The 16624-nt window shown below is 43.0% G+C and overlaps 1 protein-coding gene across 2 annotated transcripts in view; it reads right to left on the bottom strand.

Annotated features, from left to right (window-relative positions):
• SCHIP1 (schwannomin interacting protein 1) overlaps positions 1–16624 on the bottom strand; it is a 197940-nt gene that overhangs the window by 96386 nt on the left and 84930 nt on the right. For both annotated transcript variants that reach the window (XM_068407039.1, XM_068407038.1), the window contains exons 2-4: positions 12064–12128; positions 11102–11182; positions 8379–8529 (exon numbers count right to left, since the gene is read on the bottom strand). In XM_068407039.1, the coding sequence (XP_068263140.1) occupies positions 8379–8529; positions 11102–11182; positions 12064–12128 (297 nt within the window). The remainder of the gene's footprint in view (positions 1–8378; positions 8530–11101; positions 11183–12063; positions 12129–16624) is intronic.

Raw genomic sequence — 16624 nt, 5'->3', positions numbered from 1 at the left:
GCGTGGCTATTTTTTTTCCTTTGTTCCATCTACAGAAGTTTGCAAGTTACGAAGGAAATGTTCTGAACTGTTGATTTTCAGCAGAGATACCCGCCCACACATTATGAGTACTTGCACATTGTAAATGTTATGATTTAATGAAAAATAGTCAGTAAAACTCTGCCCACAGTAAGTAGTTATGGATTTCAGTAGTAAATCTGCATAAAAAGGTTACTATTTCAAATTTGTAGCGTAGAAAATTATATACACACAGGATAAGTGGTGGAAGCCTAGCACAGCTGTATATGCATCACTATTAAAGTATACAAAAAAATTACTTCTATAAAGAAATCAAACACCTTGCATCTTTTTATTTTCCTGCTTTACAAAGGATCCCTCCCTCCCCAACAGCAAACTTAGTAAATTATGTGCTAATTCTTACCAATTAAAAATGCTGGTTTTTTATTGCAGCGCAAATTCCCCACGGTACAAGACAAGAACTCCAGCCAGATAAGAGGTTTAATTATGAGCAGAATGAGCTGCAAATGTTTCTTTGCAGTTGTTTATACTATCTTTGAGCCGATATTATGCTCCGTGTCCAACCATTTCACTCCAATTACTACTTATTACTTTACAGAATCACAGAACGTCTGAGGTTGGAAGGCACCTCTGGAGGTCACGTGGTCCAACACCCCTGCTCAAGCAAGACCACGTCCAGATAACTTTTGAATATGTCCAAGGATGGAGACTCCACAGTCTCTCTGGGCAACGTGTGCCAGTGCTCAGTCACCCTCACAGTAAAAAAAAAAAAAAAAGTATTTCCTGATGTTCAGATGGAACCTCTTGTCTTTCAGTTTGTGCTCACTGCTCTTGTCCTGAACATTAGGACTGTCCTTTAGGACAAGAGGACATAGCCTCAAGCCTGGCCAGGGGAGGTTCAGGTTGGACGTTAGGAAGAATTTCTTCTCAGCAAGGGTCATTAGCCATTGGAAAGGGCTGCCCAGGGAGGTGGTGGAGTCACCATCTCTGGAGGGGTTTAAGAAAAGACTGGACATGGCACTTAGTGCCATGGTCTAGTTGACTTGGTGGTGTCAGGGCAATGGTTGGACTCGATGATCCCAGAGGTCTCTTCCAACCTCATTGATTCTGTGATTCTGTGATTAGGGAATGAATATCAGGTAGTTGACTCTGTAATTAGCTTGAGGTAACATTTCTTTTGTTGTCACTAGTATCCTTATGAGACAAAGTAGGAATCTGGTGTTTAATGTGCGTTTGGTTTACGCTGTATTTGCAGCTAATCCAGCTTGGGGGGAGGAGGGAAGATCTTGGAAACTACTTTCTGTGACATCAACCAGTGGAGAAAGGGTAGAAAAATAACCATATGGTCACATTCGGAAAAGCGTGTTTCACATGTTTATAGCTCTAACAAGAGTATTTCTTAGTAGAAAGCAGCCTCGGACAGGGGTGAAACAGAGGCAGAGCCGCCCCAAGAGGCGGCGAGCACAGCCCGGCTGGCGGAACGTGCGGGGCCGCCGCTGTCCGCGGTGCTGAAGGGCCCGGGGCGGTGCCGCTGTCCGCGGTGCTGAAGGGCCCGGGAGGGAGCGCAGCCTCCGCAGCCCCGGCTGAGAGCAGACCCCAAGGGGCTGCGGCGGGGCTCCGGCAGCGATTTGCCATTCTCTCCTCGGAAGCTGGCTGCTGGGGGAAACACATCCTCCCGGACACGTAATTTCAAATCACGCACAGTGGAAGCCACTTTTGCCCAGAGCAGAACACATTAATTTGGTTTCTATGCCAATGTTTCAGATTAAAGTAAAAAGAGAAAAAATCAAGATCCCACTCCAATTCTATAAGAACTCTGGATGCAGGTATGTCTCGCACCAGCTTTTGCTGGTCTGTTGAGGATTATCAGGTTTTCTGTGGCTTTCACAGATTATGTCTTTGCAACTGAACCATTTAAAGAGACACAATGATGTCATCATGAAAACAGGTCATAACCACAACAACCACACGCTAGTGGGACATATCTGGCATCATATTTTTTTCTTAGTAACTATAGATACAGTTGTTTATTTCTGCTTTTTTTTTTTTTCCCCAGAAATAGTCACGCCACATAGGAAGTTAAGTCTGGACACCTTTCTACACAATAACAAGAAATAAAGTGTTTATAAGGAAGAACATTATTTTCAAATCTATTATTTGTCTTGCTCCTCATTTTTTGATTAAAAATAAACATGCAAAAGGGAAACAAAAGCAATTAAAGACGGTACAGGTACTGCTTGTGTGCTCCTAATATAATAATCTGATAAGTGATTGACAGCAGATCTTTTCCAATAGTTAGGAAACTGCCTGCACTACACACACATGGCTGGGAAAGCCTTTCTTTGCTAACCTACACAAAGCAGTAGCTGAGCAAGAAAAGTCCATTTCCCATCTCATCACTCAAGCTATGTCCTTTCTCTGTCATTCTGCTGTGTTCTACTGGGAGGCAGGCCCAAGGGAACGTTGTATACTATAGCACAAACACTTTGAGATAGCCTCATCACTTTTTTTCCCCCCAATGTCAAGATGATATTTCTGTCTGTAAACAGAAAGCACGACCCATTACGTGATAATTTGATCTACCCGAAAGGTTCTTGGATTAGGAGGGTAGTAAGCACTCTGGCAGGAGCCTAGGGAACTAACAGTGCTTTCACTGAGCACACCTACACATCTTAAGACCTGGACAGAGACAACCTTTGTGAGAGTCCTTCTAGGACTGGCTGGTGTAGTTTATGACAAAGAAGAAAGCCAAATGACAAGAAAAGAGGATTTGTTCTTGTTTCAGGTGGGACATTATTAGTTATGGGTCAGAGTCAAATCCACATAAAAACAGTGCAGCAGAGCAGACAATTTGGCCTGACATTTTGAAAGAAAATCCATTTGTTTAAAACATGAGATGAAATCTCATTGCAAATGTTCACAGACCGTTATCCTCTTAAGTTTACCTTCAAAATACTAAGAAGTTAAATTCTGGACTTCAACAAAATATTATGTATATAATATTTTGGGATTAGTATAGTTTTTTCTGGTTGTGAGCTTCTGATTGCCAAGTGCACTGCTTTATTTCCTCCATCTACATATCTGATAGGGGATTTTTATTGCTTTTTATTGTGCCCAATTTTATTTTATACCTTGTGTTATGTCTCAGAGTCATGGCAGATGAATTCATGCTGTTTTAACAGAAATACATGTTGATCAGATGTGAATCTCGAAGAAGAATACTTTCAGTGACAAATATTCAGAACAAATTGAGCGTACTTTATTAAGCATAGAAGTATGCCTTAAAACCAGAAAACTTTTCCAAGAGATGCATATGTTACTCTCCAAGGAATTTTCCAGAACAGTAATCACTCATCTTGCTATTTCAGTCACTGCATCCCAGACAAGGCTTACCGATCTTTCTGTTTTTCTTAAACTATATTATCTGCAAATATGTTTATTTTAAAAAGTTTAGTAACAGAGCAACTGATTTCCAACTGCCTAGAACTGCTCAAGGTACTTGCGACCAATCGTTATGAGTTTGAATTAAATTATCTATTTTCCTCAGTTGCCATTCTGACCAACCCTTAAGCCAGAAGGAGAAAGACAAAGGTGATGCCAGTCAAAAAAAAAATTAACTGTGGCCTTGTTTACCATCTGGTACCTTTGAGCCAGCTAATGAAAGGACAAGCACAACTGCAATTAAATGCTATTGAGATGAGATGCTCAGGCTTCAAGGACAAGACACATATAAACAAAGCCTGAAGGAAGAGTCTTTTCCCTTTAATACACAAGGATTTGGTGTCCCACATTCCAGAAGACACAGTTCCTCTGCTATAAAATTAAGACAAAATTTCACACAGAAGAGCTGCAGGAAATTATCAAGAGCTGGAGAGAGCAGCAAAAATAAGGAATTATTTCAGTTGTGAGGCTTTTTTCTCCTTAATCTAGTAGTTCCTTTTCTATTTGATGAATTTTTCATCAGTATTTCAAGAGCAACAGTTTTCTGCAGTCATGAAGGCAGCCAGCTGATCCAAAACAAGTTCAAACACTTGATTCAAAGGTATCATAATTAATGATTTACCAAGCTTCTGAGTCTCCGAATCACACAATTAGGTTGTTTCTCTGAACTGAAATACGGTAACCACAGCCAGCAGGGCTAAACTACAGCTCTTTGAAGCCACATACATAAAAGACATACATGATCTTCAGCAAGTCAAGGAGAGCTGACATCACCATGTATCAGTGAACCAGTGATGAACTGATTGATTACGTGGCCGGTGTCTCACACTGGCCAGAGGCAAAGCCTATTTGCCTAGCCACCCCCATCTCATGGGAACCAAAGGGCTTTTAAAAGGTCATATGAAAACTGCTAACTATGAAAGTTGTGGTCTGGCTGACCAGAAAGCATCCCTGCTGCTGCCGAGCAGAGTAAGAACAGTTCCTGGTATCTCCACTTCTCTAAAGCTACTCTAAAATTGTTGATTTGTGTTTCTGTAGTTATTTTCTTGGCTGGAACAACAAGGAAATGTCACATATGATGAATTCATAAAGTTTTAGTGATTACAAATGAGTAAGTGCCTGCACACTGGGAATGCACAGCTACTGCCAAGGCTCAGGCCATCACTGCTAACTCCTCCCAGGGTTAGTGCTCGTGCCCTGCCCTGCCCTCCCACCTTGCACACAAGCTGTGCATGTGCTGACAAAAGGCCCCACACCTTTGATTCTGGGCATTTTTTACTTTGAGTGTACAGGTTTGTAACTGGATTTCAGTTTCCTATGGATTTAATTACTTTTTCTACTTCCTGTTTGCATGTTTTGTCTTATTTTTTAAGAATGCAGAAGTTTCAAGGGCAAGAGAAGAAAAATGCATTTAAAACTCTGACTTCACTCAGTCCAATTAATTCCCCTTTTCCCTTAAAATTGCCTCAGGAGGTTTGTAGTAATAGTGGAAATGAGCTCAGAGATCTTCTCTTTCAACTATAAATGACCAAACATTATTCTTAACTCTCCAGCTACAGACCTGCACATGCTGATGCTCTCTATTGTCCCCAACAGTCTGAATAAACCTTGGGTTTAGGTATTATTCAGCCAATGAAGAGTTTCAAAATTCTACCTCACCACAACCACTGGGTCCCACGTACTGGTATAAAAATACTCAGTGTACATGGTTTAATACCCATCCTGCTGCAGTGGTATGCATTCATTACCCTACAGGCTCTCATTTCTTTTTTGGGCATGAGATCCTTTCTGTCTCTCATTATACAAGTAGCCAACTACTCTTTTGCCCCCAGGAGTGTGTAAGATCCAGCTGAGGATCCAGCAAAGCTGAACACTGGGAGGCTTGTGCCGAGAAAGGAAAGTGAAAACCAAGATTAGATTTTCAGCTGAATTAAGTGGCTGTGTTGTGGCAGTGGTTTCTCAAAATACTCCATAAATTTCTCTCTCCTGTCTGTGTCAGTGCTTACTGCTAAGATATTTTGACATGTTAGTTGCTTTCTACCTCTTTGAAAAAAGAAATGGGAAAACATCCAGAGAGTCCAAATTTCAGTCTGTCTTTCTCCCTCCTCCAAATTTTTCAGGGGAAGATTGCCAGATAGCAAGAGAAATTTGGGAGACTCCATACTGCTCAGCACAGCATATTTTTCCACAAAGACTACACAGAGGCGCATTTCTCAGGGCACCAGCAACACTGTTAATGCAAAAGGAGTGGCATTATAATGAATGTGCCCCATTTTTCAAAGGTCTTTTTCTGACATGTCGGCCAAATTGAGGACTTGGCAAATGGATGTGCTTGACTGCTTGGTTATTCCCATCTCGGATCCCCTGCCTCTAGCTTGGGTCTTAGAAGACTTCGAGAGAGTACAAAATTACAGATGGGCGCAGCAGCAGTTTCTCTGGTCTCTGATGTTTTTTCTCCTACTTTAAGTTTACCTTATCCTAGAGCAGAAAACATGGCTCACAGTCAAAATGGTGCATTTAATTCTGCCTGAGTCTTTATTTGGTTAAGACAGTCAATCACTCTCCCGTTCACATGTCAACAGTTCAAGGTTAATTGTTCCTGTTTTGTTCTGGCCTTGTCCCTGCCCTGCCCCAAACCTGACAGTATCAGTTCCAAACCAAAAATATGTGACATTTGCCATCAGGAAAGCACATGTGTGTCAGACAGAAATATACTCGCTCCTGCATTAGATCAGAGTCCATCCTTAGCATATGTGTCCCAGGACTAGCAAGGATGACCCAGCCCAGCTCCGAGAGGCACACGCACTGCTGGCATTTCTGTGCACACACCTATGACATCCCCCTGCCAGATCTCACACCTTCAAACCACCTCCCTCTTAGGGCATCTGCTGTGCTCCCACACTAAAGGCTTCTCCTCACCTCCTTCATCTGCTCTCTACTTTCAAGATGCCCGCAGCACACTGATGAAGACAGAAAAACACCTTAAATCACTAAGTTTGGTTTTAAATGGTTTGTGAGGACCTTGAGAAGCACAACAGCACTTGCCTGGAGTCACAGTGCCTCATCCCAGAACTGAGGACCATCCTGCACTGACAGCGTGGGTCCCTCACAGCCTCAGGTATTGCAATAATGAAGGACACACTACATAGGGGTTCCTTTGCCCTCAGAAATGTCCCCTGATTTTTCAAAGGTTACTGACAGGCTTGGCACTAGAAAAGTGTAAGAAAATATTCCGATCTTCCTTTGCATTAAACAAGTAGGATGAGAAGTGAGATGCGTGGGTTTTGCATTAATACAAATTACGCAGCAATTCTAGTATCCAAGCTTCATTTTCCCACAAATACATAACTCCCAGACACACTCATTTTACCCTTAAAGACCCGAAAGCTTGAAAATGCATCATTTTCCCATCAGGTTACTGATGGAGAACCTCAGAGAGCATCCAGGAGCCTCTCCCTGCGCAGCGTGCGAGGGACCTCGTGTGGCGGCCGCGGGCTGGCCCAGCGCTCCCGCACAGCAGCCAGGCCACATAAAAACGGGATCCACATTTATATCTCTCATTAGAGGAACTCGTTTAATACGTGAGACATTAGTGTATAACTCAATATTGCAACCTAGGTTATCATCGTGGTCTCTGGCTACAAACACAAGGCATCTAAAAATAAACCAGTGCACTGTCAGTAATATTTTATTAAATGCTGCCAAATCTAACGCAGCCTGCCCAACCACGGTGTCACAAAAACAAGAGCTGCTGGAAACAGCTCACCCAGCTTCAGTTTGAACTTGGTTCAATGGAGGAAAGAGTCCAATTGTCCCTGTAAGTCCAAGAGCAGGCTTCCCAGCTTGGAAAAGCTTTGTTGGCTCTGTGAGACTGCCCTGTGTTTTACATTTCTCCAACCGAGCAGCTGAAGGCAGAGTTGAACGTCTCTTCCTTGCACAGGGGCTCCGTCTACTTTAAGAACCCCACTAACAACAATTTCTAGATTTTCGTAGTGAACTCAGAAGCCACCAAATGCTGTCCTGTGACTGGCAACAAAGCTTCATCCAGCAGACAAACATGCCCTCCTAACAAGGGTCCAACCAACCTCTTCACCCCTATCCTGCACACCTCAGTCGAACAGCGGGACTCATCCTGCTTTTATTCAGCTGGTCCAACACACATCATGGCAATTTCTATCACCTCCTATATTTTTTTTTAAATTATTGAATTATTTCATGCACTCTAGTCTACATTTTCCTCAAAACTGATGTATTCTGTCACAAAGCTGAAAACAATATTTATAGGCACTATATCTGTCTGCTCATTTATTGCCCTAAAAGATCCTGCTCCAAAGACAGTCACAAAGCCACTTGTTTTCAAAAAAATGGGCCCTATATTTGGGTTTCTAGTTTAGAGTCACCTCAAAAAGAGAAGTACCGCCTCCAGCTGTACAGTCACCCAGTCGGCAAGGTGGCGTGAACATTTCTTCAAAAATCAAGTTTAATTTTTAACCCTTAGATCAACTTCTCTAAGTCACTTTTAGGAAAAAAAAAACACAATACCTTACAAACAACATCTATTTGCAGGAAAAACACCACAATTTGGGTTTTTTTGGAGAACACGGAGTGTTAAACACATGTGTTTTCTGCAGAAGAACACAACGCCATTTGGAAACACCTTTTCCCATCACAAGCACTGCTAATCTCTGCTGTGTCCAACACACAATACTGCTGAGATCCACATCTAACACACACAGTCCCACGTTCAACTGCACCTACAAGAGGCACATCTGCTTGCAGGTTCTTTTGAGACACTACTACTCCCTTAGAAGTCCCTGTTTCATGAATAGCCCATAATTCAGCTTTAATTAGAAAGGAACCCAACAAAAAGGGAAAAAAAACATGACAAATAGGAAAATGGGCCCCAGAGCTGTGCTCACCGGTGTGCTGCTGTCGGAAAAGGTGTTCATGCTGATGGATCTGCTCATCTTGTCCGAGGAGAGGGACGGTGGGGAGGGACTGCGCTTGTCCAGCTGCTCGTGGTGCGGCAGGTCCTGGCGCTGCAGGTACTCACGCCATGCTCGCTGGATGCTGAGGCAAACACCAAGGCACAGGGTTGGGAGGGGAATGCAGGAACAAAAAAGATTTCAAATAGATATTCTTGACTGAAGAGGTGGGTTTTGGTGGTTTTCTCTTTTTTTGTGCACTTTGTTTTCAGATTTGAATAATCATCACCTATAACTACCCTCTTTAGGTCTTATATTAGCCACTACTAGTATAACTTGAGGTATCTTAACAGTAGAAGCAATTCTTTATTTCAAATCCCTAAACCTACAGAAGTGATTGAAATCTGAGACTGTACCTAACTCAGCAATTCCCTTACAACTTGCAAACAAAATGAAATTATCTTTTCATTTTAAAATATCCTTTAAAATCTCCTCCGTCCTGGGGACTTAAAACCTCCTCCAAAGCAACGTCAGGGGATTTCAGTAGCAGCTCTGCCTCCAAACTCTACATTCTGACCAAGTTTCTAAAACCTGATGTGAAATTCTGTACAGAAATTCCAGTTTCTGTCCAAGCTGGTGGCTGGGGAGCTGGAGGCCGGGGTGGCTTTCACCAGGTGGCAGTGCCAGACCGCTTGTGCCTTCCCGAAGGTGCCGCGGAGGCCGGTGAGAGCTGCTGGGTAGTGGAAAGATGTTGGGAATTCAAACTGTGTTTACAGTAGTAATGGCATTAACACAAAGTATGTGGGTGTTTGCACACAGGATGATCTGTGAACTCCACAGAAAAGCGGAGCTAAGTTCTGACCAGAGGCTCAGCAGTGTTGCTGCAGTGCAACGAACTAGAAAGAGCTCCTTGTAGGATTTTTAAGCAACTGGGAGTTTATTCATGGGGATATCAAGGCAGTAAAACCTTCAGCGTGCCTGTTAATGAGTTAGAGTACCCTGACTTGTGCTTAAGCTGTTCTCAGTGGTGCAAAGCTCTAGTGCTGCTCTGCCCAGGCAGCTGTGGGGGCAGCGGGTGGGAGTCGGCACCCCTCCGCCCTGCCTGCTCCCGAAGGGCTTGGCACGCTCAGCACCCAGCCCTGCTGCTGGTGTGCTCCCCGGGAGGGGTCCCACACCAATGCTCCTTCCTGAAAGGACCTTACCGTGTGCTTTATGGTTCAAACCAAAGGGTCCAGAGCCTTTGGCATGGATTTACTTTATCCTAGGAATAGTTTTTTTAACCTTGCCTTTTTAACAGTTAAGATGTGAGCGCCAATGGAGGAGCTTTCAGTAAATGCGTTTCACTTTTAAAAACCCCCACATCTTCACACCTCAAGCATTTACACTTTGCATTGTTTCAGTTTCCAGTTTTACTGCATAATATATACAAGTAGTATTTACATATTTATATTTACATGTACTTTCTATTTTAAAGCTTGAGAATAGACTGAGGTTAAGTCCTAACTACCCTTCTAGCAAGCTCTCTGAAAATTTATTCCTTCATCTGGCTTATATTTGCATGACTAAAAGACTCTGGCTGGATTTTAATTTGAAAGTTCATGTCCTTTTAATATTTTAATATAGCATTAATATTTTAATGTCCTGTATAGCGAGTTAGCTGTAGCTTTTCAACTGAGAGGGAAATTCAATATGCAATGCATTTAGCTCTGTGTGAAGCTACACCCCATGCTGGGTGCCACAGATCTTTGCCATGAAGTAGTTGGGGGCTTCACCATAAAGATGTTCCTATTTTTTGATGCAAGTGGAGCCATGTTAAACTTCCATTGTCTACTGGGAAGTCCAGTGGCACCACATTAGTGCAGAGTTGGTGCCAGCTGGATGGAGCTAATGCCTGCACCAGGGCTGGAGGAACAACGCTGGAAGAGGCACAAAGAGGAGCCCTCTGCTCTGATAGAGACGTGGGTAAGTTTTAAGTTATATGCCCAGTATTACCATGTGTATTACACCACAATCAAGCGTTTTAGAATCACTGACTCTGTGGTAAACTACACAACATGAGGGAAATGTATTACAAAGGCTAAAATCATTGCATTTGGAAGTTGGGGAGGTCATTTCCAGAGCACAGTGATGCTTACTTCTTCCTTCCAGGTGGTGCAGCTAGGTGTCATCTATGTGCTTTAGCTGAGTGCTAGCAACTGCTGCGCTTCCCAATAAAATCAGCTTTCTGTATAGCTGTGCTGCACCCCTCAGCCCAGGAAGCCTGGTCCCCTCCACCTGCATCTCCATCCCCATGCAAACCCAAGGACTGCTCCTTGCAGAGGAGTCCCATGAGCTGCCTGAGGAGCTTTAGCCAGGCTTCATGTTAGATGTGAAAAATACCACTGAAGAGATTTCTGCTTGCTCTATACTGTACTTCCCTGCTCGAGGATACTCTCTGTATCTATGAAAAAAGCTAGAGATTCTCAAATATTCTATAGTTCCACAGAGGAAATTACAAAATTAGCACAACATTGAAGTTTAGCATTTGAAACTCAATTCAAAAAGAATGTTCACGTGCTTAAAGGTAGAGAAGAGCTTAGCTACCTGGCACAATTGAGGCTTTTATATACTCAAAGTTACACAGAAATCCAAGATGGATACAGTCTGGGTTCTGTGGTTCAGCAACTGGACAAACTCAGCTGCATTTAAAGGCAGAAATTATATTCTTTGTTACTTACATTTTCACTTTTGATTCCAAGGGCTGTAAGCTGATATGATATTTTTCAATATTATTTTCTTCATCCATGGTAAGCTGATGGCTATGAAAAAGAAAAGAAAATGGGTTTAATGTGTCTCAGCATGATGCTTTTGCAACCACTGTGAATTAATTCTGAAATTTTGACAAGAACATACAAGAGCTGCTCATTATAAGGTGTTGCTGTCTTTGGAGGAAGGCATCTGGGTCCCCATCTCCAGCCCCATTTGACTGTTAACAAAAAGTACCAATCTGGATCCAGTTTCCAGGTTGGAGCCTGCCTGAGTCCTTGCACTAAACCTTCCAGATGCCACAGTTCCAGAGACAGGCACACCCAGCAAAGAAGCCACTGCAAATAAAAAGACACTGGCAAATATAATAGATATTCTTGCTAAATTAACTTTCATCCCTGGGGCTACGTTTGAAAAGCTGGAGAGTAAAATGGAAAGTAACAATGGTAATGCCAGTAGCAAATGAATTACATCAGCAAAAGCCATACAGGAATATAAAGAAAAAATTCTTTGTAATAAAAGATGACCAAGGAATTGGTGCTGCAAACTGATCATTCTGAGAAAGCAGTTTTAAAATGCTAGAAGATAAAAATCAAACATCTCGGGACGCTGCTTTGGATGGGACTAGCAACATGAATGAAAGGTCTTCGCATGAAAACTTTTAAGATTTGACCCCAACCTGTGGAATTATTTTGAGACTTTACTGGACACGTAATTACATCATTCAATCAGCAGCAGTTTTCAGAAATTATCCTCCTGTAACTAAAGATAAGAATCTTTTATGGGAGAGTTGCAAAATCTTGACTATTTAGTATATTGCCAAACGAAGAACGTAGTCTACAACAAAGAGACTGTCCCTCAGAAAGGGCTTGTTGCCTTATAAAAGTCATTTCACTTTACCACATGTGAGACACCGCAGAAATCACACATTTACCTTTGAAGCAAGTCTTTGCCATCATTGACCTGTTCCAAGGTGTGCTGGAGCCTTCTGAGTTCTTCCTACAAGGAGAGAAAAAACATTTCAATGTGCTTATGGGAAGCTCTTGGTTGACACTGGAGATTCCCCCTCAACCTCAAGATGTTGTGAACGGTCCCTAGAGTAATGTCTATGGGGTTGTTTTCAAATTCAGATATCCAAAATAACTACAAAGAAACCAATATATTTATCAATACGTCCAGCACAAGTTTGAAAGAAAATATCAGACCTGCAGAAATAATAGGCAGAGCAAAAGAGGAAAGTATTCTTTCATGTCTTAGGTGTGTGGCTGCTTTGATTCGAGAGGAGATGGTCTTGGTAAGAGGCAAGTGAGCATCGGCTCATACTTTCAGGCCCTTCTCTTTGTTCTGCAATCAAACAGTATTCAGTCTCGTAATTAAGAGTCATAGGCTGAGATTTACAGCCTGACACCTTTACCAGGGCATTTGCATCAGAGCCTGTTTCAACAGCAGCGATGTCACAAATGTAACTGCAGATGCATAGCTGGGGCTCCCTGCATCCATGCTAATATCCTGGAAAAAAACCTACCCATGATGTTCAGCACAGAGATATGGCTTTAAAAACTACATTGTATCTGGCTGGCAGGTTTTGTTGTTCAGAAGGACATGCCCAGTCTCCTTAAAGCTGGGCTGACAAGCAAACACTGAACCCCCAGAGTGCACCCCTGTGAGGCAAGGCAAAGAGCATCACCATCCCGAGACGCAGGGATGTGCCTTCAGGTTTGTGTTTATGCATCAACAGTTTGATAATTAAGCAACACTGGAAAATCAGAAGTCTATGCAAAACACAAAGATGTTAACTCATGACTTCTTTTAGCTCATTAAGTTGGGAATCAAACACAAAAGCTACTCAGAGTAAGGAAGGAGAGTAATTTACTTCACACCTACCTGGCATACAGATACAGGATTCCCAGGAAGGTTAAGAACATTAAAAAGGCAAAGCAAGGATATTTTGATCTTGTATATCCTATCTGACCTGGGGATGAAACAAAGCCTTTTGTTTCCAACAAGACTGTCGCAATCTCCATGAGCAAAACAGATCAGCCACCTCTACCTTCTGCTTTCCCAAACAAAGCTGATTTTGTGAAACAGAGAAATTTTACATGGCGCTTTTTAATCTTGTACAAGATTCTGCCCTGTTCCACATGAAACGAGATCACAGTTTGTAACTGATTTACTGCTAATACAGCTTTCATTCCCTGCCAGCCTTGGAAGGACTATTACTGCAAAATATGTTTTATGCATAAACTAGATTTGTCAAGACGATAAGTTAGATGTTTCCCCCGTCTTTGCCCCAGTCTTTACCCCTCTGGGTCTCTAATTGTAACACCATTTTGTGGGCACGCTGCAGCTGATAAAGCTCTGTGTGTGATTCGGGAGGCCTGGCTGCTGCCTACCGCTCAGCAGCCGCTGGGAATAATCCAGTCGTGAAACTTCTTTTTATTTTTGCCTGCCTTTTTTTTTGGCCTGCTCTGAGGAACATCCTTTTCTGGCATATTGAAAACAAGCAACTTCCAAAATTGTTCTCTTGGAAGCACAGTTCAGTTCAGAAGATAACCTTTTCTTCTCCCATATTATTCTGCTGGTCATTTTCTCAGCGTACCCCAGAGCTATGTACAGCAATTTGGAATGTGAAAACAATTTGCAATTGACTTTATCTATAGCTCTGGGTGACAAAACCTGCATGACTTATATAAATCATTTCTTGTGTTTGACATCATTTTCTATTAACCTCAGGGTGAAGACTGAACAAAAAAAAAGTAAAAACCAAAATTGGTTGTGACATTTTTGACTATTCAGTCTTTCAATTAAACATCACCGGACAGTCTTTATAAAAGCCGTAATATAAGGCAACTACAGAAGGGGCACAGCAATGTTTGCATAATTGGGAAGAGAAGGAGACATAAAATCTATACTAATTTCAGTTTTGCGTCATTAGCCATGAAGTATTGATTATTGCTCCTTGCAACAAAATTTATGAAGCTAGCTATGCTGCTGCGCCCACAGAAAGCGAATCGGATGCTTCGCCCTCCGCCCCCGGCGCGGTAACTGATGGGTCGCAGCGACAGCCGGGATGCTGCTCTGCCAACCCACGGCCTTAGGAGATGCATCTCCCACGTTACACCAGGAGTGACCCAGCTGCAAGCTCGAACTTCAGAAAATTAAATTGGAAGAGATCCATACTTCTGTTGGAATACGTGATGAATTACGCTGCCTCTATAAACCTGGTCATAATGTAAACATATTGTAAAATTTACTGCTGTTTCTGTTTTCCTACATCAGCTGAACACAGACATTAACAGCAATTGGGTACCTACAGACATATATAGACACCTAAGGGAGCAAAAGCAATGAAAGCTTGAAGCCCAAGACCGGTGTTAAGAGCAAACTAAAGTGTCTTTTTCTAGTCTTTAACATGTACATTCTGCTTATGCATTAATCATTCTCCAGCCTGTAGATCTGTACTTTTAGGAAACTCGGCTTAGTTATTGCCAGGAAAACCTGCAAACTTACGGGGCAGAAAAGACCAACGACTTTTAGACACTTGCCTATAGACTTGTCTATAGACTCCTGCCTATAGACTTGTCTATAGGCTCTTGCCAGGGAGAAGCCTGTGTAAAAGAGCCATTGCAAGCTGCACTCCCAGCACAGTCCGTGCGTTATAAAATCACAGAATCACAGAATGTTAGGGATTGGAAGGGACCTCGAAAGATCATCTAGTCCAATCCCCCTGCCGGAGCAGGATTGCCTAGACCATATCACACAGGAACGCGTCCAGGCGGGTTTTGAATGTCTCCAGAGAAGGAGATTCCACACCCTCTCTGGGCAGCCTGTTCCAGTGTTCGGTCACCCTCACCGTAAAGAAGTTTTTTCTCATATTTATGTGGAACCTCCTGTGTTCCAGCTTGCACCCATTGCCCCTTGTCCTGTCAAGGGATGGCACTGAGAAGAGCCTGGCTCCATCCTCTTGACACTTGCCCTTTACATATTTATAAACATTAATGAGGTCACCCCTCAGTCTCCTCTTCTCTAAGCTGAAGAGACCCAGCTCCCTCAGCCTCTCCTCATAAGGGAAACGTTCCACCCCCTTAATCATCTTCGTGGCTCTGCGCTGGACTCTCTCTAGCAGTTCCCTGTCCTTCTTGAACTGAGGGGCCCAGAACTGGACACAATATTCCAGATGCGGCCTCACCAGGGCAGAGTAGAGGGGGAGGAGAACCTCTCTTGACCTGCTGACCACACCCCTTCTGATACACCCCAGGATGCCATTGGCCTTCTTGGCCACAAGGACACACTGCTGGCTCATGGTCATCCTGTTGTCCACTAGGACCCCCAGGTCCCTTTCCCCTACGCTGGTCTCCAACAGGTCTGCCCCCAACTTGTACTGGTATATGGGGTTGTTCTTGCCCAGATGCAGGACTCTACACTTGCCCTTGTTATATTTCATTAAATTTCTCCCCGCCCAACTCTCCAGCCTGTCCAGGTCTCTCTGAATGGCTGCGCAGCCTTCCGGCGCGTCAGCCACTCCTCCCAGTTTTGTGTCATCAGCGAACTTGCTGACAGCGCACTCTATTCCCTCATCCAAGTCATTAATGAATATATTGAATAGTACTGGTCCCAGTACCGACCCTTGAGGGACTCCGCTTTGCTGTCAGTATTCAGTTACAGCAAAAACATTCTGGGTCCCTCTGCCTTTTTCCCTGCGAATCAGCTGTGGTTGGCTCCACGCTGCCCAAGGACAGGCTCCGTGTGTGCATGTCCAGTGAGATGACTTAGCAACCTCACCCAGCTGCCTTCAGCAGTTTTCAGGGTCTTTTTTTAATGGAGGGACCCAGAGATTGCCGTAGACTTTGGTCATCGTTTGGGCTTGCGTAGAAATGTCACCTCTCGTTTGACCACCCGTGGAGATGACGGCAGCCAGCAGATATGGGTCATGGAGGCAGGCTCAGACGCAGAGGAGCAGAAATCTAAAACAATCTAAATGCACTAGTCCCTAAATTCCTTTGAAGCTGCTTGTTTTAAAAAAACAGTTATTAGTACAAATTCTAAGAAAGAAAAGAAATCTGCAGATGTTAAATCATACCTAGATAAATATTTACCTCCAATAGCAATGATTTTTTTTGTCGCTGTACCCAAAAGTATCCATTCAGGTCAGTGGAGCTATTTATACCTGTGGGTTTAGACTAGCACAGAGAAATCAGGGCAGAGACCACATATGAAAAATTAATTTTCAAAACCCTTTTTGGACACGTGTGCTATTGAGTAGCTCTGCCTAAGAGGTCTGTTGCTTGCTGCCAAATAAATATACAACAGTGTTTCCCGAGAGGTCAGAGAGATGGAGACTGGAAGAGAAATCAGAGATTTCAGTAAACCACAGCCCAAAAATAGCAGTAAAAAAAGGTTTTCTTTCCATTTTGTAATTAAGAGTATAGCAGTTATTCAGACAGCTTTGGGTAGTTCTCTATTTCATTGATATTCTTCCAAATTCTAATAGAATT

The sequence above is a fragment of the Nyctibius grandis genome, chromosome 8, assembly GCF_013368605.1.
Source record: "Nyctibius grandis isolate bNycGra1 chromosome 8, bNycGra1.pri, whole genome shotgun sequence".
NCBI classification, from domain to species: Eukaryota; Metazoa; Chordata; class Aves; order Nyctibiiformes; family Nyctibiidae; genus Nyctibius; species Nyctibius grandis.
This window is presented reverse-complemented; position numbering and strand designations above follow the sequence as displayed.